Source organism: Barbus barbus (assembly GCF_936440315.1).
Source record: "Barbus barbus genome assembly, chromosome: 50".
In the NCBI taxonomy this organism is placed as follows: Eukaryota; Metazoa; Chordata; class Actinopteri; order Cypriniformes; family Cyprinidae; genus Barbus; species Barbus barbus.
In genome coordinates, this window is record NC_136728.1 from 8,890,723 (window position 1) to 8,912,676 (window position 21,954).

Below are 21,954 nucleotides of genomic sequence, written 5' to 3' on the forward strand. Positions count from 1 at the left end.
ACCTTGTACACTGTTGTGCATCTTAACAGCCTTTCTATTAGGCGTATTTTCAATTTGCAATTTCAATTTAAGTGAGTTGAAGGGTAATGGAGACGCGCCTTCTGACTCTCCTGCTACAGCAGAGGAGAGCGCAAACTTTAGAGTTTAAACAATGTTTCAACAAGTCTGCTAATTCCTGTTGGATCACATGATACAAAACTTCATATGAGGAAGAGAGCAAAAGACTTCACTATCAGGTTTCTGACAGAGAAGTACCTCAGCACTCCACAGCACCTCATCCACCTAACAAGCTCACTGGTAATCATACAGTTGTGATCATGAGCTCACAGATCATGACAGACTCATGGGACTCCCTTACAGACAAGGCAAAAGCATTGAAGACCATGAATATTCTTGACAGTGGACCAAACTATGATCTGTGTATAGAAACCTTCAACACATGCAGCTACTGTAAATGAAGGAAGAAGAATTGTAAAATGATCTGTTAAAATTCTGTTTATCTACAGTATGTGTTGTGTTAAAGCATGTCTGTCTATTGAACTAAGAGACTTATCCACTTGTCAAATCTCTTTCTGGAGAGTGGTTTCTCCCTTGGGTGTAATCGCTTCTGCTAAAAACTCATCCGGTGGCATTATTGCAGCACAAGCGGTACAAATGCAGCTCAGTCGTTTTGAAGAGTTCACATCAGATGGCTGAATAACTCACAGAACACAGACAGTGAACACCTTTACCATGAACTACGATTTTGTTTAAAAAAATCAACAAAAAAAACAGTGTTGTCATTATATCAAGACCCGTCACAACACAAACATGCTGCCATTAGGAGGGACATAAAACTGAATACTGGATGAGCTCAATGAGACTGTGCCTCGTCAGCGCTGTCATACATCCAGCATTGTGTCTCTCCTGCATCGGACTGATTCAGTCAGCAAAAGATTTCTTTAAGCTCCAGGAACAGAGTGACTTTGCCAATCTGACACAAGATGTGACTGAATGAGCCTGTGCTTCACCTTCTGGACCAACATGCATGCATGTCTTGGGGGTTTGTAACTCTCCAGCACTCAACGAATATTGAGTTTTCAGGATGAATTTGTCAAAGTCTTCTGGAAGAATGCTTTAATAAAAGATTTTCTTGTGAACTGTGAGGTTTTTTTCAGTTTTAAACTTCTTTATTTGGATGGTGACAAAATTTAATATTGGTTGAATTCTTATAAACTCTTCAGCGCAAAAAAAGTCTGTTGTTGGTCCATTAAGGCCAGATCAGTGATCTACAGTAGGAGGTTTGGGTTTCTGTGTGAACCACCAGATTATGACCTGAAATATTTGCGGTGGCCCTGCTGTGAACATCAGATGAGCTTTGGCACTGAGCTGTTTTACACACCTGATTTTATCTGGTGCGCTGACTCTGACCTGCTACACCTGAGCACAACACAAGCTTCAACATATTCCTGCTGGAGCACATGACAATGATTCATATGAGCCAGAGAAAGAAAGGCTTCACTCTCAACAGACTTGGTTCAGTGTAGGTTCAGTACGAGGCAAGGCATATCAGCAGAAGGGTATGTAAGTCATTGGGAGTTAACTTCATTGCGGTAAACACAACAGGTTCAACTGTTTTTTTAAGTCCTCATCAAGTCTTCATGTACACACTGCTGAATCAGTCCAAATGGCATTTCCATACTTTTTTTCCCAAACCGTGTATATATTTTCCGGGGCATATAGTGTATAATAATCATGATATTGTATTGTTATTCTATATCACCCAAACTACACTGAAGTTTTCAACTGAAAATAAATTGCTGAGAAATGCACAGGATTTTAAAGATTTAGTCATATTTAATAATAATATTTAATAAAAACTTTTGACAAAGACATGTTAAAAAACTCAATCACATCAGCGTTGAAGAGACGCAAAACAGAGGAATTAACAATTAATGGTTTTACATAATAATATGCTGTAGTGTCCAGTAAGATGTTGTGGAAGTCCAGGAGATGCAACAAAATCTGCCGTGGGTTTCTTGTCTTGGGCAATGTAACAACGCCTGAGTGCTAGGCAGACTGTCTGTCAGGTCGGGGGTACGGGGTGGTTGTCAACTGAGGTGTCCCTCCGATCCAAACACTATTTCACCCCTGCCCCGGCGGAGGTCTGTGTGCTGGTCTGGTCCCATCGTCAGACTCAGGGTGGATGACTGGAGGAAAATATCTGGGTGCCGCATATTTGTTTCAGTCAGTTGTTGTCTTGAACGCTGGGTGGGGTGATGGTGAAAGAGCTCTCAATTTTTCGTCTGTCAAAAGGGTTCAGAGAGAATCCTTGTCCTTCTGTGAAAACATCCGTATGTGCACCTATTGCCAAACACTGCACGTATACTGCCAAACCCTCCGAAGCATGTAGAAGATATCGCTCAAGCTGAACTGAGGTGCACCGTTCAGGCCAATGCTTAGGCGCCACCGAGTTCCGCGCCCATCGTTCATTATATTTACATTCACTGTAAAGTTGACGTTGCAAACAACTCTGTCCATGGTGTTAGATGGTTTCTTCAGGTTTTTGAGGGAAAACGAGATTGAGATTCGATGATGCGTTCCTCTTCTTGTGTAAAGAAACCTAGATGTGCTACCAGACTTATATCTGTCTTTTACTCAGTTATTTTAGATTCACCTTTTTAAGCGCTGCGGGACCATTTTAGCGGGAGCTGTATTGTGAGACATTAATGTACTAGTCTTTGCGCTGTCTGTGATACTACTGACCAAGTGTGAACTACGTCGGGAGTCAGTCTGAAATCATTTTGTCAGGTGGCTGATAGATCAATACAACAGGGAAGCTTTCGGGCACAGCGTTAAACAGACTGTACATGTGGACGCCTAGACTGAATATGCATCGCCGATGTCAATGCTCAGCCCATGCAGTCTGTGTGAAACAATTTCTTCGTCCAGGAGTTTTGTCTGTGAAACCCACTATACATACTCAGTGGAGGAGCCATTCACGTTTGGCTTTACAGAGATGAACAAAACAGGATTTTTTGTTTTCTGTTCCGTTCTTCTTCAAGTAGGCTGTACCATCGGCATTTCGATGCCGGACTGAATTTCCATTGAGCTTAAGTTGTCCTTTTGTTGAGTGTTTGTGTTAGACACAATTAGTACTATTTCACACATACTTATATTATTACTACAAAGCAACAACCACATAAAAAAAATATATTTCATTTGAACTCACGGGAGTTTTATACAAAAATCACAGAGGTCCTTTACAAAGAGGATCCAAACTTGAAATGATCTTAATAGAACATTTATTCTTTTGTCTTCATTTACAAGCCTTTTTTTCCACTGCATTCAAAAGCTGATATTTTCTGTGGTTTTCAAATTTTGACAATCTGCTGGGTCTGGGATATTCTACACTCTGTTGAATGAAATAAAGAGCTCTTCCTTTTTTCTAGTATCCTTCAGCCGTCCGCGTTACTCTACGGTCCGTGCACTGTCTGCAGTTTTCGTCAACAGGAGAGTCCGTGGATGTCGTGCACACCGTCTGCGTTGAACAATTTTCCTGGTCAAATCTGTTGAGATGGTAATGCAGTACAACACATATAACAATACGAATACAAGTGAGCTTGATTAGTGTGCTGTCCTTCAGAGCGAAGAGGTCCTACTCTGTCAGATGTCTGTTGAGAGTGAAGTCTTTCTTTCTCTTCCGCATGAATCTTTGTATCATGTGCCCCAACAGGAATCGGCAGTCTTGTTGAAACACGTTTCCTTAAGCTTATGCTCTGCTCTGCAAAATTTTTTACATGGAGACAGCAAGAACCCTCTGTCTTACAATGCAAATGTGAAATATTTCTCAGGACTCCTGCACTGAGCAAGAACGAACTCTGGACAAATAGTTGAAAACATTATAGTAAAAAAGACATGGCCTGCTCTCATGCCACACTGACAATTAGATGACAGAGCTGCAGGTCTCAATGTATCCAGTAACCTTTCACGTTTCAGAAAATATTGACGGATGAACCTTGTACACTGTTGTGCATCTTAACAGCCTTTCTATTAGGCGTATTTTCAATTTGCAATTTCAATTTAAGTGAGTTGAAGGGTAATGGAGACGCGCCTTCTGACTCTCCTGCTACAGCAGAGGAGAGCGCAAACTTTAGAGTTTAAACAATGTTTCAACAAGTCTGCTAATTCCTGTTGGATCACATGATACAAAACTTCATATGAGGAAGAGAGCAAAAGACTTCACTATCAGGTTTCTGACAGAGAAGTACCTCAGCACTCCACAGCACCTCATCCACCTAACAAGCTCACTGGTAATCATACAGTTGTGATCATGAGCTCACAGATCATGACAGACTTATGGGACTCCCTTACAGACAAGGCAAAAGCATTGAAGACCATGAATATTCTTGACAGTGGACCAAACTATGATCTGTGTATAGAAACCTTCAACACATGCAGCTACTGTAAATGAAGGAAGAAGAATTGTAAAATGATCTGTTAAAATTCTGTTTATCTTGAGTATGTGTTGTGTTAAAGCATGTCTGTCTATTGAACTAAGAGACTTATCCACTTGTCAAATCTCTTTCTGGAGAGTGGTTTCTCCCTTGGGTGTAATCGCTTCTGCTAAAAACTCATCCGGTGGCATTATTGCAGCACAAGCGGTACAAATGCAGCTCAGTCGTTTTGAAGAGTTCACATCAGATGGCTGAATAACTCACAGAACACAGACAATGAACACCTTTACCATGAACTACGATTTTGTTTAAAAAAATCAACAAAAAAAACAGTGTTGTCATTATATCAAGACCCGTCACAACACAAACATGCTGCCATTAGGAGGGACATAAAACTGAATACTGGATGAGCTCAATGAGACTGTGCCTCGTCAGCGCTGTCATACATCCAGCATTGTGTCTCTCCTGCATCGGACTGATTCAGTCAGCAAAAGATTTCTTTAAGCTCCAGGAACAGAGTGACTTTGCCAATCTGACACAAGATGTGACTGAATGAGCCTGTGCTTCACCTTCTGGACCAACATGCATGCATGTCTTGGGGGTTTGTAACTCTCCAGCACTCAACGAATATTGAGTTTTCAGGATGAATTTGTCAAAGTCTTCTGGAAGAATGCTTTAATAAAAGATTTTCTTGTGAACTGTGAGGTTTTTTTCAGTTTTAAACTTCTTTATTTGGATGGTGACAAAATTTAATATTGGTTGAATTCTTATAAACTCTTCAGCGCAAAAAAAGTCTGTTGTTGGTCCATTAAGGCCAGATCAGTGATCTACAGTAGGAGGTTTGGGTTTCTGTGTGAACCACCAGATTATGACCTGAAATATTTGCGGTGGCCCTGCTGTGAACATCAGATGAGCTTTGGCACTGAGCTGTTTTACACACCTGATTTTATCTGGTGCGCTGACTCTGACCTGCTACACCTGAGCACAACACAAGCTTCAACATGTTCCTGCTGGAGCACATGACAATGATTCATATGAGCCAGAGAAAGAAAGGCTTCACTCTCAACAGACTTGGTTCAGTGTAGGTTCAGTACGAGGCAAGGCATATCAGCAGAAGGGTATGTAAGTCATTGGGAGTTAACTTCATTGCGGTAAACACAACAGGTTCAACTGTTTTTTTAAGTCCTCATCAAGTCTTCATGTACACACTGCTGAATCAGTCCAAATGGCATTTCCATACTTTTTTTCCCAAACCGTGTATATATTTTCCGGGGCATATAGTGTATAATAATCATGATATTGTATTGTTATTCTATATCACCCAAACTACACTGAAGTTTTCAACTGAAAATAAATTGCTGAGAAATGCACAGGATTTTAAAGATTTAGTCATATTTAATAATAATATTTAATAAAAACTTTTGACAAAGACATGTTAAAAAACTCAATCACATCAGCGTTGAAGAGACGCAAAACAGAGGAATTAACAATTAATGGTTTTACATAATAATATGCTGTAGTGTCCAGTAAGATGTTGTGGAAGTCCAGGAGATGCAACAAAATCTGCCGTGGGTTTCTTGTCTTGGGCAATGTAACAACGCCTGAGTGCTAGGCAGACTGTCTGTCAGGTCGGGGGTACGGGGTGGTTGTCAACTGAGGTGTCCCTCCGATCCAAACACTATTTCACCCCTGCCCCGGCGGAGGTCTGTGTGCTGGTCTGGTCCCATCGTCAGACTCAGGGTGGATGACTGGAGGAAAATATCTGGGTGCCGCATATTTGTTTCAGTCAGTTGTTGTCTTGAACGCTGGGTGGGGTGATGGTGAAAGAGCTCTCAATTTTTCGTCTGTCAAAAGGGTTCAGAGAGAATCCTTGTCCTTCTGTGAAAACATCCGTATGTGCACCTATTGCCAAACACTGCACGTATACTGCCAAACCCTCCGAAGCATGTAGAAGATATCGCTCAAGCTGAACTGAGGTGCACCGTTCAGGCCAATGCTTAGGCGCCACCGAGTTCCGCGCCCATCGTTCATTATATTTACATTCACTGTAAAGTTGACGTTGCAAACAACTCTGTCCATGGTGTTAGATGGTTTCTTCAGGTTTTTGAGGGAAAACGAGATTGAGATTCGATGATGCGTTCCTCTTCTTGTGTAAAGAAACCTAGATGTGCTACCAGACTTATATCTGTCTTTTACTCAGTTATTTTAGATTCACCTTTTTAAGCGCTGCGGGAGCATTTTAGCGGGAGCTGTATTGTGAGACATTAATGTACTAGTCTTTGCGCTGTCTGTGATACTACTGACCAAGTGTGAACTACGTCGGGAGTCAGTCTGAAATCATTTTGTCAGGTGGCTGATAGATCAATACAACAGGGAAGCTTTCGGGCACAGCGTTAAACAGACTGTACATGTGGACGCCTAGACTGAATATGCATCGCCGATGTCAATGCTCAGCCCATGCAGTCTGTGTGAAACAATTTCTTCGTCCAGGAGTTTTGTCTGTGAAACCCACTATACATACTCAGTGGAGGAGCCATTCACGTTTGGCTTTACAGAGATGAACAAAACAGGATTTTTTGTTTTCTGTTCCGTTCTTCTTCAAGTAGGCTGTACCATCGGCATTTCGATGCCGGACTGAATTTCCATTGAGCTTAAGTTGTCCTTTTGTTGAGTGTTTGTGTTAGACACAATTAGTACTATTTCACACATACTTATATTATTACTACAAAGCAACAACCACATAAAAAAAATATATTTCATTTGAACTCATGGGAGTTTTATACAAAAATCACAGAGGTCCTTTACAAAGAGGATCCAAACTTGAAATGATCTTAATAGAACATTTATTCTTTTGTCTTCATTTACAAGCCTTTTTTTCCACTGCATTCAAAAGCTGATATTTTCTGTGGTTTTCAAATTTTGACAATCTGCTGGGTCTGGGATATTCTACACTCTGTTGAATGAAATAAAGAGCTCTTCCTTTTTTCTAGTATCCTTCAGCCGTCCGCGTTACTCTACGGTCCGTGCACTGTCTGCAGTTTTCGTCAACAGGAGAGTCCGTGGATGTCGTGCACACCGTCTGCGTTGAACAATTTTCCTGGTCAAATCTGTTGAGATGGTAATGCAGTACAACACATATAACAATACGAATACAAGTGAGCTTGATTAGTGTGCTGTCCTTCAGAGCGAAGAGGTCCTACTCTGTCAGATGTCTGTTGAGAGTGAAGTCTTTCTTTCTCTTCCGCATGAATCTTTGTATCATGTGCCCCAACAGGAATCGGCAGTCTTGTTGAAACACGTTTCCTTAAGCTTATGCTCTGCTCTGCAAAATTTTTTACATGGAGACAGCAAGAACCCTCTGTCTTACAATGCAAATGTGAAATATTTCTCAGGACTCCTGCACTGAGCAAGAACGAACTCTGGACAAATAGTTGAAAACATTATAGTAAAAAAGACATGGCCTGCTCTCATGCCACACTGACAATTAGATGACAGAGCTGCAGGTCTCCATGTATCGAGTAACTTTTCACAGGTTTCAGAAAATATTGACGGATGAACCTTGTACACTGTTGTGCACACAACAGGACTTTGAGTTATTTGTTCAGTTCTGATGTCTTCATGTCTGAATGAGCGACAGTCCAATTTCCTTTTCAGTATTTCCATAGTGAATTGAATTTTCATTCAGCTTTAGTTTTCCGGGTCCTCTGTTAGACACATTCACATAATAGGCCTTCTATTCACACAGACTTATTCTATTACTATAAATAAAGCACACAATAACAACCACATCAAATATTTTTATTTGAACTCGCCACAAACCACAAAAGTCTTTTACAAAGAGCGTGCCTATTTTAAATGATCTTAAACATTTCTTCTTTTTTTTCTTTTCTTTTCTTTTCTTTTCTTTTCTTTTCTTTTCTTTCTTCATTTCTTTTACAAACCTATAGCACTGCATTTAAACTAAAGTTTACGTTGTACTGTAGTTTTCTAATTTCTAATTTTGACGATCTGATATTGTAGTTCACTGCATGTGATCCACAGCTCTTCCTTCCGCCTTAGTGAAGTAAATCTGAGAAAACTACCCTCTATAGAGGAGGAGACATTTAAAACCAACTCCAATCAGCTCTCATGAGATTTGATACATTAAGAACAAACGCCAAACCAAAATTCATATATGTTGTGCAAACCTTGTTGCTAGACAGATCTGATTGTTTGAGGTTTTAGGACTAATGTGGATAGGACAGATGTGGACACACAAATAAAATATCTGAAATAAACCAAATAATAAGACTGGTATAGGTCTGACATAAGTATCATCACAATGATCAATTTATTGGTTGAAATGTATACAGCTCACATCTCAACATTTGTACATTAATAATAACCCAGAGGGCATATAAGCATTATTACCTTATATTAAAACAGAACATTTCTAAAAAACATTATTAACAATGACTTGATGAACAAATTGAGAGCAGATAAACATAGGATTCATTTCATCAAGAATATAAAATAACTTGCTGTAATCACATGCTGAGTCATTTAAGCACAGATGTATTGAAATGACTGTAAAGACATCTGGTGGTGAAACGTGATAACTGTACACCTTCCTACAGTACATAATAATATGGACAAATAATTAATAATACTTAGATCTTTAGATCATTCATTAATCGTAGATAATGTAATTCTACATCTACTAATAGATTTTTTTACATTTCAGTTGCATATGTTAGCATTAATGAAGTATCAATAAGTACAGTAAAGGCCAAAATTGGACGAATTTAGCATGATGATTGTTGGTTAAATTACTTTAATTACTACATTACTTCTCCAAAACTGTGTATGAGATTATACTCATTACATCATGGTAAAAAATATTCACATTAGCCACTAATTACTTTATTTTTAATCTATTTCAAACTAGTGGGCAGACAGCGATGTTTATTTTTTTCAATTATTATAATCTATTTCTGTTTATTTATCTTCCATTGTTCATATATGAAATAACAGAGGCGTGATTAAAATACAGAGATTGCAGATTTTATTATATGAATTTATGTTTTCCAGCTATTTCTCATTTTGTCCACCAGAGAGCCACAATAAACCATTTATAAAGACTTCTAGAAAATTAACCCTTAAATGAAAAACACTTCGACGCTTAACATTCTAAAGAAATGCACAGCAAATGTCCAAAACAACTGATCGCTGAATGTATTATGTTAGATATTATTAGGCCTATGTCTATTTAGATATTGTAATAGGAGTTTTGTAAACAGTGATTCATGTTATGGCAGTTGTGTCTGTTAAATTCCTGTAGGCTATATTTAGCCTGTATAATTCAGATGCATCTCCTGCTGCGACGCTGTTTCTGACATTGTAAATTATTTTCCGTCATTGGATATTACTGTATACTGTATTACTGTATCCACAATATTTCATCAGAAACATCCTGAACCGAATAATAATTAATATGAATAATTCTATCATTTGCACTTTGCATATCTCCCAAACACGGTTAGAAATAAAGTAGTAGGCTACAACTTTTATAGTACAAACTTCATTATACAGATTCAGTGAGTTTAAATGAGTTTCTACAGATTCAGTGGTTTGGCAAGCCGAGGACTTTTGGTCGGCTAACATGAACTCAGTATGTCATGCCATGTAACTGGCTCTTAGTTTTGGATCTATTCATTTCTTCATAAAACATTAAAAAGTGCAAGTAAGCTGATTATTTTTGGTGAGATAACATAAAATGCCATGCTGGATCAATGATTTTGATATCATAATGAAGAAAAAACTCTGTTGGGCACATAATAATAATATTATAGGATCCAGACCCTCATTACAATGTCTTTAAGTTTCAACAATGATCAAAATTAGTTCAGGCTGAAAAATACCATATCGTGCAATTCCCCAAATTTTAACTTGATGTGTACTTTAAATTTTTCCTTTCTTCATCATGGACACTCTTATTTGTAACTGACCCATAAATTTCAGCTTGTTTGCTTTGTTGCACTGAACAGAAAGAACTCGATTTAATGTAAAAGACTTAGGAGTTTGGAACACAACAAAGCACAAAAATGTAAAGTTCACAGAAGAGCAGGTCTGTGTATGGAAAAATATGACTCCTCCTCTCTTTTCTTAAAGGTGATAAAACTAAAATAGAAAAAAATAAATCCCATTAGAAATAAATGAATTTTATTGACGATATGTCAGAATAACCTCAAATAAATTCAGCCGAGTGGGTTGTTTTACACAAATTCAAAAGACTGTAACAAATTGCATATGAAAGCCCACAAACTCATTAATATGCTCTATGTGTTTTCATCCAAAGACATTTCACACTGAACAAACTTTTTGCCAACTTAACCTAAGAACAGAACTTAACAACGATTATATCCCAGAAACTCAACATACTCAGAGCATCATAAAAATAAACACATATCTGAAGGTTTTTTCATTTGGAGAATTGTGATGGTGCCTCATGGCCCATTCGTTGCTTCATTCTGTCCTCATTATGCCAAGAACCAGCAATCTTTGAACAGTTCATACCAGTCCTGCAATCAGCATGAGCACCAGCACTCAAATACATCAGCAAACTGATCCAACCAATAACCAACTTGGAAAAAGGTATGTGAATGTGTTTAATACCATTTGAATTATCTTGGACTGTGACATCTTCATCATGTTGAATTTCAACCCTGCACATTGATATTTGAGTCATTTTATGTGAATCAAAATGAATCAAATATCAATGCACGTTCAAGAAAAAAATAAGGTTACAGTGAGGTATTTACATTGTAAGTAAATGGGTTATTTCTTTGAGGATTTAAAATCAGAAATGTGAAGATTACAAGTTTGTAAAGTTTATTTAGTAATTTATTTCAGTAATTTTAGGGTTTGTGGTGTTTCATTCTCAAAAAAAGATATAAATGAAAAAGTGAAACAGTGCGACAACTTTGGTTCTTAAAAGAATTGTGGGAATTTGTGTTATGTTCAGTTATGGTTGCCACTAATAAGAATAAGATGTCAAATGTCTTTTCTAGATAGTTTGGCAGAACACTACTTGGAAAAAACTTTGGCGTTTGTGCTTTTCACCAAACACACTCTGAATCAAAATGAGCAGCGGAAATGAAATCAGCTCAGCTGCCAGTTCTGCCACTCTTGTTTACAAAGAGCATCAAGTCTGTCAATTTGTAGGGATGCCAATTTTAAAGCAACCTAATGTGCCCTCTCACTTGGCTGTTACGTCAAGAACTGAAGTGAAAGAGTGAATAGAAGTTTCCATGACTGATGGGAACTAAATGCACAAATTTTGTGAGCTCTAGTATGTCAATAAAGCTGCTGGGGCTTTAGTACTTAGTAACCCAAACGTGTCATTGTGGGGGCTTACAATGCTGTTGAGCGGTTGCAACGTGATTCGTGGGTACAGCAGCAAGAGCCGGGTCTGACTGCAGGGAGAGCCAGAGTCCACTGCTATCTAACAGACCAGCAATCTGTGTTTCAGCTCGGTCTGTTCACCCATGACAGAGGTTTTGCAGCAGGATGTTGGGACTGGATTGTGTAAGTAGAGTAACTATTATTTTGTTTAGCATATTCAGAGTTTGGAGATCAGGATTATGTTCTGACCTCCTAATCCTGTTGTTCACATCATCAAATTTGTTGTCATTGAACTGTGATGCTCTCTAATTCAATGCAGCAGAGACAAAGAGCATTGAGGAGGTTCTGGCAGGTGCAGAATTGGCCCCAGCCCAATCCTTGTGGACTACAGAGGCCAGCGGATCAGTTCAGCTGAGAATGGATGAACTTTGTCCAGAACAGCCCGTCACTGTGCATCAAATGTTTACCAACTCAGTTCAGAAGTACGGGAAGCTGACCGCTTTGGCAAGCAAAAGAGGAAACAAATGGGAAAAAGTTACCTTTTCAGAATATTATCACCTCAGTCGAATGGCTGCCAAAAGCTTTCTAAAGGTGATCATAGAGCAGTTTTTAAACACTAATTCATGCATAACATGTTCATGTAACAAAGTTAATTTGCACAGCTCATTCTCATGTAATTTATGGATTGCATATAATACAGTCATATTTGAAAATTATTCTAGCTTGGTCTGGAACGGTTCCACAGTGTAGCCATCCTGGGATTCAATTCCGCAGAGTGGTTTATTGCTGCTGTTGGAACTGTCTTTGCAGGGTGAGAAATACCCAGAGTTTGTATTTCATTTAAGCTTAAAAATTCCTCACTTGTAATTTTGTTTGAATTGTACTGCACCGATGGTGCACCTTTTTCTGTAGTCAAACTAGTGTCAGTTTCTCTGTCCAAGTACATGACAGAATGCTTAAATCGAACATTTGAAGGATTAAATGCATTTTAGAGTTCAGAGTTGAGGACCCCTGGTTTACACTGTACATGCTGGATTAAGCCAAGCTACAATTGCATTATTCCAATTGGGCTGTTAGTCCGACTTCACAAATCTCACAGAAGCATACAAATCTAACTTTTAAAGTACATGTGAATATACTCAGTGTGAAACATGGAACAGAATTACTAAACAGGGCCCTGAGTTAACCATCTTAAGTGTAGGAAGCTTGTGTACACATTGGTCAAGCTGTTGCACGGGCCTTTAACATCAAATACTTTAAACTATAAATGAATTTATTAAGGTGGAAAGGGAGTATTCGATCAACTATCACTGCCCTCACATTTATATTTTTGTTTGTGCTAGGGGTATAATGGCAGGTATCTATACCACAAACTCACCAGATGCTTGCCTCTATGTTGCTAAAGACTCAAGAGCCAATGTCATTGTTGTGGAAAATCAAAAGCAGCTGGATAAGATTTTACAGGTAACAATTGGTCTACTTTGTCTCAACCTGGACCTCCTCATACTTAATGAACAAGCTGATTAACACTGTTTGTCTTGTTAGGTAAAGGATAAGCTTCCACACTTGAAAGCCATAGTCCAGTATTCTGGATCTTTGAAGGAGAAGTTGCCCAATCTCTATTCGGTGAGTGTCCAATATAGAGATCTGGGTAGCACTTACAGTACATGTACTTCCCTGGTACATACATGGTAAATATGTTGTACCTACAGGCAAATGAGTGGTAACACAAGGTACTTACCTGAAGTGTATGTACATGGTAACAAATAAGAACTTACGGGCACTACCTGTAAGTGACCGTTCTTACCCACATTTGTCTGTATGTACAAACTAATTACCATGCATGTAGGACTGTTAAGTACAGCCGTGTTTCTTATTTGTTACCATGTACATGCACTTCAGGTAAGTACCTTGTGTTTCCACTCATTTGCCTGTAGGTACAATATATTTACCATGTATGTACCAGGTAATTACACGTACTGTAAAATGAAGTGCTACCGAGATCTGTCTGAGTTACCATGTAGGCCAAAGTTATCCAAACAGTTGCTGTAAATGTTTGTCTTTGAACAGTGGGAAGAGTTCATGGGACTAGGACTGGAGGTCTCTGATCAAGAGCTAGATGAAGTCATCAGTAGTCAGAAAGCCAATCAGTGCTGTGTACTTATTTACACATCTGGGACAACCGGATCACCGAAAGGAGTGATGCTAAGCCATGATAACGTAAGCTGCTATGGAAAATGACATTCAATAGAGCAGCAATGTTTTGGTGCAGATTAATGACAGTTTTAAATTCTGGACTCTTATAGATCACATGGACAGCCCACCGTGCAAGCAGGGCTGGAGATATTCAGTCAGCTGAAATCCGGCAAGAGTCTCTGGTCAGCTACCTTCCTCTCAGCCATATTGCCGCCCAGATCTTTGATCTCTGGACAGGAATCCAGTGGGGGGAGCAAGTTAACTTTGCTCAGCCAGATGCTCTAAAGGTAAATGTTCAAGAACGGAACTTTTGTTTAGCTTTAGGCCAGTCAGTCCTGCTCCTGTTGAGCCACCTTCCTGCAGAATTTAGCAAATTAATTGCAAATTAAACCAGTCCAACATTTGTGGTTCGACTTGGAAAAACAGGTTCACTCTACATCATCACCACTCCTCAATGTATGGAAAGTGAAGGACCTGCTGTTGACATTATAGTACCAGATACCCTAGGGGTCCTATCGCTACTTCATCGAATTAACACCTCGCCACGTGGCCACTGTTATGTGGGCTAATGGAGGTCCTACCGGTTATTAAATAGGTGATCATAATGTAAAGGTTCATGGGCGTATGATCTTGGACTCAGACTTGAGACCAGACTACTACAGCACTGTCAAATGTTATAAAGGATCGAATTCTACTCTACCTTGTTTACTTGAAATTTTATGTTACCTTTTAGGGGACTTTAGTAGACACTCTTCGAGAGGTAACCCCTACAGCCCACATGGGTGTTCCTCGTGTTTGGGAGAAAATTATGGAAAAGATCAAAGAAGGCATTTCTCAGTGTGGATACATGAAAAGGAAACTAGTGACTTGGGCCATGTCTGTTAGTCTGGAGGCTAATCAAAGGCTTACGAAGTAAGTCAATTGTTTTACAGTATGTTATACAGTACTGTCCATTGAAGTTATTTATACGTTTTCTAATGTTTTTATGATCATTTTCTTTAAATTAGGGATGAGGAGAAGTCATTCCTCTTCACTCTTGCAGACAGTTTGGTCTTACAGAAGCTTCGTGCTGAGCTGGGCTTCTCCAATTGTGTGAAGTTCTTCTCGGGAGCAGCACCTATTGGAAGTGAAACTCTTCAGTTCTTCCTTGGCCTCAACATTCGGCTGTATGAAGCCTACGGGATGAGTGAAAGCTCGGGACCCCACTTTATGTCTGGACCGAAAGTGTACCGATTGTCAAGGCAAGACTTCTCACCTCAGCTTAAAGGTTGAGTACCTTCAATCTGAAGGACAATAATCAACAAGCTCATTGTGTAACAATTCCCAAAACTCTTCTAGCTGTGGTAATGTGGTTCCGGGCTGCCGATACAAACAAGTAAACGTAGATGCTGGTGGCATTGGAGAGGTGTGTTTCTGGGGCCGCAATGTCTTCATGGGATTCCTCAACCTGGAGGATAAAACAAAGGAGGCTTTGGATGAAGATGGATGGCTCCGGTCTGGAGACTTGGGAAAGGTAGATGAAGATGGCTTTCTTTACATCACTGGAAGAATAAAAGGTAAAGGATGCAATTTTGAATCAGACGCATATTTTACCAGCTTCGATGCTATAATTAGATTCAGGTTAGCTTAAAATGGCATTTCCATTCAATCGCTTTTCATTCAGAGCTTATCATCACGGCTGGAGGAGAGAACGTTCCCCCACTTCCCACAGAGGATGCTGTAAAACAAGAGTTGCCAATCATCAGCAATGCCATGCTGATTGGAGACAAGAGGAAATTTCTGTCCATGCTGCTAACGCTAAAGGTAAACTATGCCTTGAGAAAGGCTCTGGCTTCAATAACTCCAAAACCATTTAGGTTAATCTATTATTCCTTTCCTTTGTTAGTGCACAATCAATCCAGAGACTACAGAACCCACTGACATTCTTAGCTTGGAGGCTGTGGAATTCTGTCAGCGGCATGGTAGCCAATCGACAAAGGTGTCAGACATCACTGGAGGAAAAGACAAGATAGTGTACCAGTCCATTGAAGAGGGCATCGCACGGGTCAACTCAAAAGCAACCTCAAATGCCCAGCGCATTCAAAAATGGACCATATTAGGGAAAGATTTCTCAATTGTTGGAGGAGAACTAGGTGAGTGCTGTGCACACATTACTTTTATCCAATGGGGATAAAAATAATGTATTTTCTGATGGATCTTTATTTCTATTGAAACAGCAGTTATTTCCAAAAGATAATAGAATTATGTTACTTTTCAGGTCCTACAATGAAACTACGTCGCCCAGTGGTGTTGCAGATGTATCAAGGTGAAATAGACAGTTTTTACAGAGAATAGACAACCTCCAGACTGGCTGTATCTCTGTTAAAGATACTGTTGCTTTTTTTGCCAATCATATTGTAGAAATTAGAAAATGATTTATTTTTTTAATCTAACAACACTAAGTGCCCTAATTTTTTTAAATATCATTAAACATACTGTTAATTGTCTTCCATGTAAATTGAATATGTTTAATATTCCTGTATGTTTTGAACGGATCTTAAAAATAAAACTTGTGCTTACTGTATATGGTAATGTTAGTTTACGCAGTATTATAATGATTGTATAAGTGCTCTATAAACAAAGACATGGGTTGTTTTGTCCATAAAAATAAACGTATATATTCCATCCACAGTCATGTCTTGATACAGTCATTTCACAATTGACACAGCAAAGGTCAAGAACTGTTTGAATTATATTAATTGTTAACCATAATGCAAAGTTCATAGCTGATGTAAAAGCTTAAGCATAAAAAATGTGAAACATATATTCACTTTAACGGATTTACCACACTTTGAAGCAAAAAACCCCACTAAATTCAAAATACCCTTTATGTATTTACGCCCACTATTTGGACAAGATTATTCCTGTCATATGACAGAATGGCAAATTGTCAAAACACATCAAACCATAGAAAGTGTCCAGTCAATAAATACAGTTTATCTTTGATAATGTAGTTCCTTTTTGACAGATTAAAACAGCTCAAAAATACAGTCACTGAAGGACAAGAATTTAAGACAGTGCTTTGTAGTTCTGGAGAAATGAAAATGCAGACACCTAGTAGAATTGTGCGCAGATATCAGAATGATACGAAGATTAATCTATTTTCTTTTTTTTGACTGTCAGTTCTTTAGGCAACAGATCCAAACATAGAGACTAGAAAAGCCTCATTCCATGTCCTGCACTCTTCGGCAGATGTCAGCTGTGAACTCTGAGCACTTAGAGTTTCCACCGAGGTCTTTGGTCAGAACCTGAAATATTAGATGGGTAATAGACATAAAAATAAGTTCTGTCTTGATGATAGAAGCTAAATTCATATTCACTGACTGATCCTACCTTTTTTTCCCGTATGGTGTCGAAGCAAGCGGTCTCGATCTTTTTACCATGCCCATGAAGTCCCATGTGGCGCAGCATCATGACGGCACTCAGCAAAAGGGCGGTGGGGTTCGCCAAGTCTTTGCCTGCGATGTCGGGGGCAGTTCCGTGTACCTAACACATGAAAAAAAAAAAATGGATTATGATATATGGAATAATGCTATTTGATCAATCACTTCATTGCATCAGCCTCCAGAGTCCAATACATACTGATTCAAATATGGCGACACCATTGGCCCCGATGTTTCCACTGGGAGTGACTCCAAGACCCCCAATCAATCCGGCACACAGATCACTGAAACCCAAATCAAAGCTTGGTGAGACTTGCATTTTGTAGATAATCATATCACATATCATTGTATGATGCTTTATACAGACTCACCTCAAGATGTCGCCATAAAGGTTAGGCATTACGAGTACATCAAACTGAGAAGGATCTTGCACCATCTAGTGGATAATCACAATATAATGTAATGTAAAGTCATTACGTTGTCACTACGTTGAGCAGGTCTTCTAATAACTCACATAAATTAGAAAACGGGTTGAGAATTATTACAAACTTGATCATCATGAAATTTAATTTATATGAAAAGGGGGACCACATTTACTTTCAAATACTATATTTGTTGTGTGTGAATGCAACAGAATTCAGTATTTTCCATATTTCACAGTATAAACAAAAAAGGCCAAACTGAAACTCAGAATGTGCAGTACTGCATATGCATGCAGTGCAGTGTTGCAATTGTTTAACTAGATATATAAAATATATTATTTATTAAACAGATGACCATTTAAGAAAAAGTGTCTAATTAAAATAAAGCTGAAATAAAATATAATACAATATAAGAAGAAAACCTTTACATTGAAAAACAGTCATTTAAACTTTAACAAATTAGAAGTCAAAGTTGAAGTGTTAAAACTGATATAAAGTTCTCTTGTAAACATACATTAAGACAGACTGTATCCAGATACATCTCAGTGAATTTCACGTCCTTGAAATTCTCAGCAACCTCTCTGCACTTCCTCAGGAACAGACCGTCAGACATTCGCCTAGAAGACATCACTAAATTTAGCATCTTTATATTACAGTTATTTTGTAATTAGATCCAACAAGACATTTGTTGTCAGTAAAAACTTGTTATACTGAAATTCTTCATAGCTACAAAGTTACTGTGTGATTTGTGACTCTCACATGATGTTGGCTTTGTGAACGGCCGTGACACTGGCTCTTTGGTTATTCCTGGCGTACTCAAATGCATACTCAGCGATGCGCCTGCTGGCATCCTCTGTGATCAGTTTAATACTCTGCACAACTCCATCCACAATCTGATTAAGAGTGAAAATAGTGCAAATATAACATTGAGATAAACAGATCTTGACAAAACCATTTTTAGGTTTCAAAAATCAGGGTCAGGGCAAGATATGATGACTGTTGCACAAACTCAGATTTAAGTTTTGCACAGCAAGTTTTATATGGTGGACTTGATCTATAAAGGTAGCTTAAAGGGATAGTTCACTCAAGACAATTACTCACCCTCATGTCGTTCCAAACCCGTGAGACCTTCATTTATCTTTGGAACACAAATTAAAATATGTTTAAAGAAATCCGAGAGCTTTCTGACCCTGCATATACAGCAACGCAACTACCATGTTCAAGACCCAGAAAGGTAGTAAGGACATTGTTAAAATAGACATATTAACAAAGCTACGAGAATACTTTTTGGGTAAAAAAATAAAGACGTTATTTTTGTTTTCTTTGTGCACAAAAGTATTTTCGTAGCTTCATAAAATTAAGGTTGAACCACTGTCGTCACATGGATTATTTTAATGATGTCCTTGCTACCTTTCTAGACCTTGAACGTGTCAGTTGTGTTGCTGCCTATGCAGGGTCAGACGAACGAAAGTCTTATGGGTTTGGAACGACATGAGGGTGAATAATTAATAACAGAATTTTCATTTTTGGGTGGACTGTCCCCTTAATGCTTTATGCATAGAACCACATCATGTACATTACCATTTAAAAATTTGGGATCTGAAAGATTTTTTTTAACGTCTACAGAAAATTTGAGAAAAGTAAAAAGATTTTTTTAAAGTTTACACTACTGTTCAAACCTTTGGAGTCGGTCTGATTTTTAAATGTTTTTGAAAGAAGTCTCTCACAAAGACTACATTCATTTGGTCAAAATCACAGTAAAAACTGTAATACTGTGAAATATTAATACAACTGTTTTCTATTTTTAATATGTTTTAAAATGTAATATATTCCTGTGATGCAAAGCTGAATTTCTAGCATCATTACGGTCTTCGGTGTCACATGATCCTTCAGAAATCATTCTGATATGCTGATTTGCTGCTCAGGAAACATTTCTCATGATCAATTTTGAAGAGTTGTGCTCCCTTATGTTTTTGTGGAAATTTCTTTGAAACATAAATCTTCATTATACAGTACATGCCTTTACTGTCACTTTTGATCAATTTAATGCATCCTTGCTGAATAAAAAAAAAAAATCTCTCTCTGACCCCAAACTATTGAACCGTAGTGTACACAATTCATAACGTGACCAGACAAAGGGAAGATCACATGAATGGAATGTGACGACCCGAAGGTCATTTCACATGACGCTTGGACACACTATGGACTGGGACCACAGACAACTGATTTACAGCAGCCGAGTGACACCTACCTAAAGAATAAACAGCACTGAAATATGAGCTGTGCCACTGAATTCCCGCTAGCACTGTGTGAGAAACTGGTTAAGAGAGCATTAGATGACAATAGCATGACCTTTGATATTTCAGAGCCAACTAGCTGCTGAGGGCTCCAAAAGTCAAAGGTCAACCTATTGTGCTACACTGGAACTAAAGGTCTAAATGCAGTTGCAGGAAAAAGTATGTGAACCCTGGTTTGGTTGGGTTACTGGATAAATAGTTTAAAAGACAGGCGAACACTCATACTCACCAAATGTTCAATCCCACTGTACTCTCCTTCTGTGTTTTCTCTGATGGTGACCAGATCCACATCGGTGTATGGTGTCTTATAGCCCTCAATTGACACACAAGGACGCACATTAGCATACAGGTCAAAGGTCTTTCTTAACAGCAGGTTCATGGATGGGTGTCCAGCAGCAATTGGTGTTTTCAGTGGTCCTGAAATATAATTCAATTTTGATCATGTGAGTTTCAAATAAACTATGAAAATCTGCCTGATGAGACAGTCAGCAAATGTACCTTTTAATCCAATTTTGTTTTTGTCCATCGACTCTTTGGCCTCAGGAGGGATCATCCACCTGCCTCCAGGTCCTTTGATAGCGGTGACATTTCTCTCTTCCCATTGAATAGGGGCCTGGTTAAGGAAAGAGTTCACAACTAAGATTTAAAACAGTGCACAAAAGGGTTAAAAAATATATAACAGTAGCTAAATGTTAAGCCTGACACATGCAGAAAAAGTGGATGATGCACTTGTTGGAACTTGCAGCCTATGCTGCATTCCCGAAGAGTAAAACAACAGATATTTACCTTAGCTGCTTCAAATATCTTCATTACTGCACTGGAGATCTCTGGACCGATTCCATCTCCAGGAATTAACGTTACAGTTTGAATCTGTCAAAATAAAGCACAGAAAACGAGACTGAATCTGGAAATTGATCAGAAGTATTGCAATCTGGCAACCTAAAGCTTTCTACATAAAGTTTAGACAAGGAATTTCAGGATTCTAGTACAAAAGGTCATGAACTTTGAACACTGCTGGCTGCTATAACCAACGTCTCCAGAATAGCAAGGACTACAAAGGCATCAATTTCAAGTTTTGCCGTTTGCTTTGAGTAGGTCTGACTCATTCTGCTTTTACTCATGCTAAAAAAAACAACGCCTTCAAGTGAACAATCTTGACTGAAATAACAATTACATAGTTTCTGCAGGCAGTGAAATGAATGCTAAAGACTTCTTTTGTGATTGAATCTTTATACCCAAGGCTGGGCATTAAGCTCTTCCAAGTACTTGCCTTTCGGGGAACTAAAACTGACCTTTTACGTACCAAACCCCTTTTTTCCACAATATAGTGTATGGCTTATACACATTAAACTACTATAAAAATTGGATTTAAAGAAAAGAAGAAAAAACTTTAACAATCTTTTGTTTTTATTTACAATTTATTTGCATATTTTCACATTTAAGGTCGCTGTATAGTTCCTAGTACACTTCCTAAATCAAATTCCATTTTCCTAATATTTGCAACATATTAAAACATTTAAAAAATGGTTTGGAACAAGTGATATAAAAGCTAAGCTTTACAAATGAACCAAACTGGACCACAAACTACTTTCATATTGGCCATGGTACAACATTTTTACCATATTTTTGTACAACACTATTTACATTCAAAGTATTTGCAAAAAATACCATACCGATTACCGTGTTACATGGTACGTGTTGATTTGAACTTACCCCTCTGGAGAAGGTTCTGGGCTGTGGGCTCTGAGTCTTTATGGCTCCCATTACACGGGACACCTGCAAAGACAATTTCAAAGAT

The 21,954-nt window shown here is 38.5% G+C and overlaps 2 protein-coding genes across 2 annotated transcripts in view; one reads left to right on the plus strand and one right to left on the minus strand.

The window, feature by feature from the left end:
- Positions 1-12,555: 12,555 nt before the first annotated feature.
- acsbg1 (acyl-CoA synthetase bubblegum family member 1) lies at positions 12,556-16,404 on the plus strand. The gene is made up of 11 exons (XM_079414842.1): positions 12,556-12,630; positions 13,163-13,283; positions 13,365-13,445; positions 13,890-14,039; positions 14,126-14,302; positions 14,749-14,927; positions 15,023-15,256; positions 15,354-15,571; positions 15,679-15,818; positions 15,901-16,147; positions 16,273-16,404. Exons 2-11 carry the CDS (start codon positions 13,170-13,172, stop codon positions 16,347-16,349), a joined length of 1,617 nt encoding a protein of 538 aa, XP_079270968.1. The 5' UTR covers positions 12,556-12,630; positions 13,163-13,169; the 3' UTR covers positions 16,350-16,404.
- A 567-nt stretch (positions 16,405-16,971) lies between these two features.
- Positions 16,972-21,954, minus strand: part of idh3a (isocitrate dehydrogenase (NAD(+)) 3 catalytic subunit alpha) — a 7,319-nt gene continuing 2,336 nt past the window's right edge. The window contains exons 2-11 of the mRNA XM_079414128.1: positions 21,870-21,932; positions 20,943-21,026; positions 20,655-20,769; positions 20,386-20,573; positions 18,619-18,752; positions 18,374-18,476; positions 17,809-17,873; positions 17,637-17,721; positions 17,388-17,540; positions 16,972-17,302 (exon numbers count right to left, since the gene is read on the minus strand). Of these exons, the coding sequence (XP_079270254.1) occupies positions 17,219-17,302; positions 17,388-17,540; positions 17,637-17,721; positions 17,809-17,873; positions 18,374-18,476; positions 18,619-18,752; positions 20,386-20,573; positions 20,655-20,769; positions 20,943-21,026; positions 21,870-21,932 (1,074 nt within the window). The 3' untranslated portion in view covers positions 16,972-17,218. The remainder of the gene's footprint in view (positions 17,303-17,387; positions 17,541-17,636; positions 17,722-17,808; positions 17,874-18,373; positions 18,477-18,618; positions 18,753-20,385; positions 20,574-20,654; positions 20,770-20,942; positions 21,027-21,869; positions 21,933-21,954) is intronic.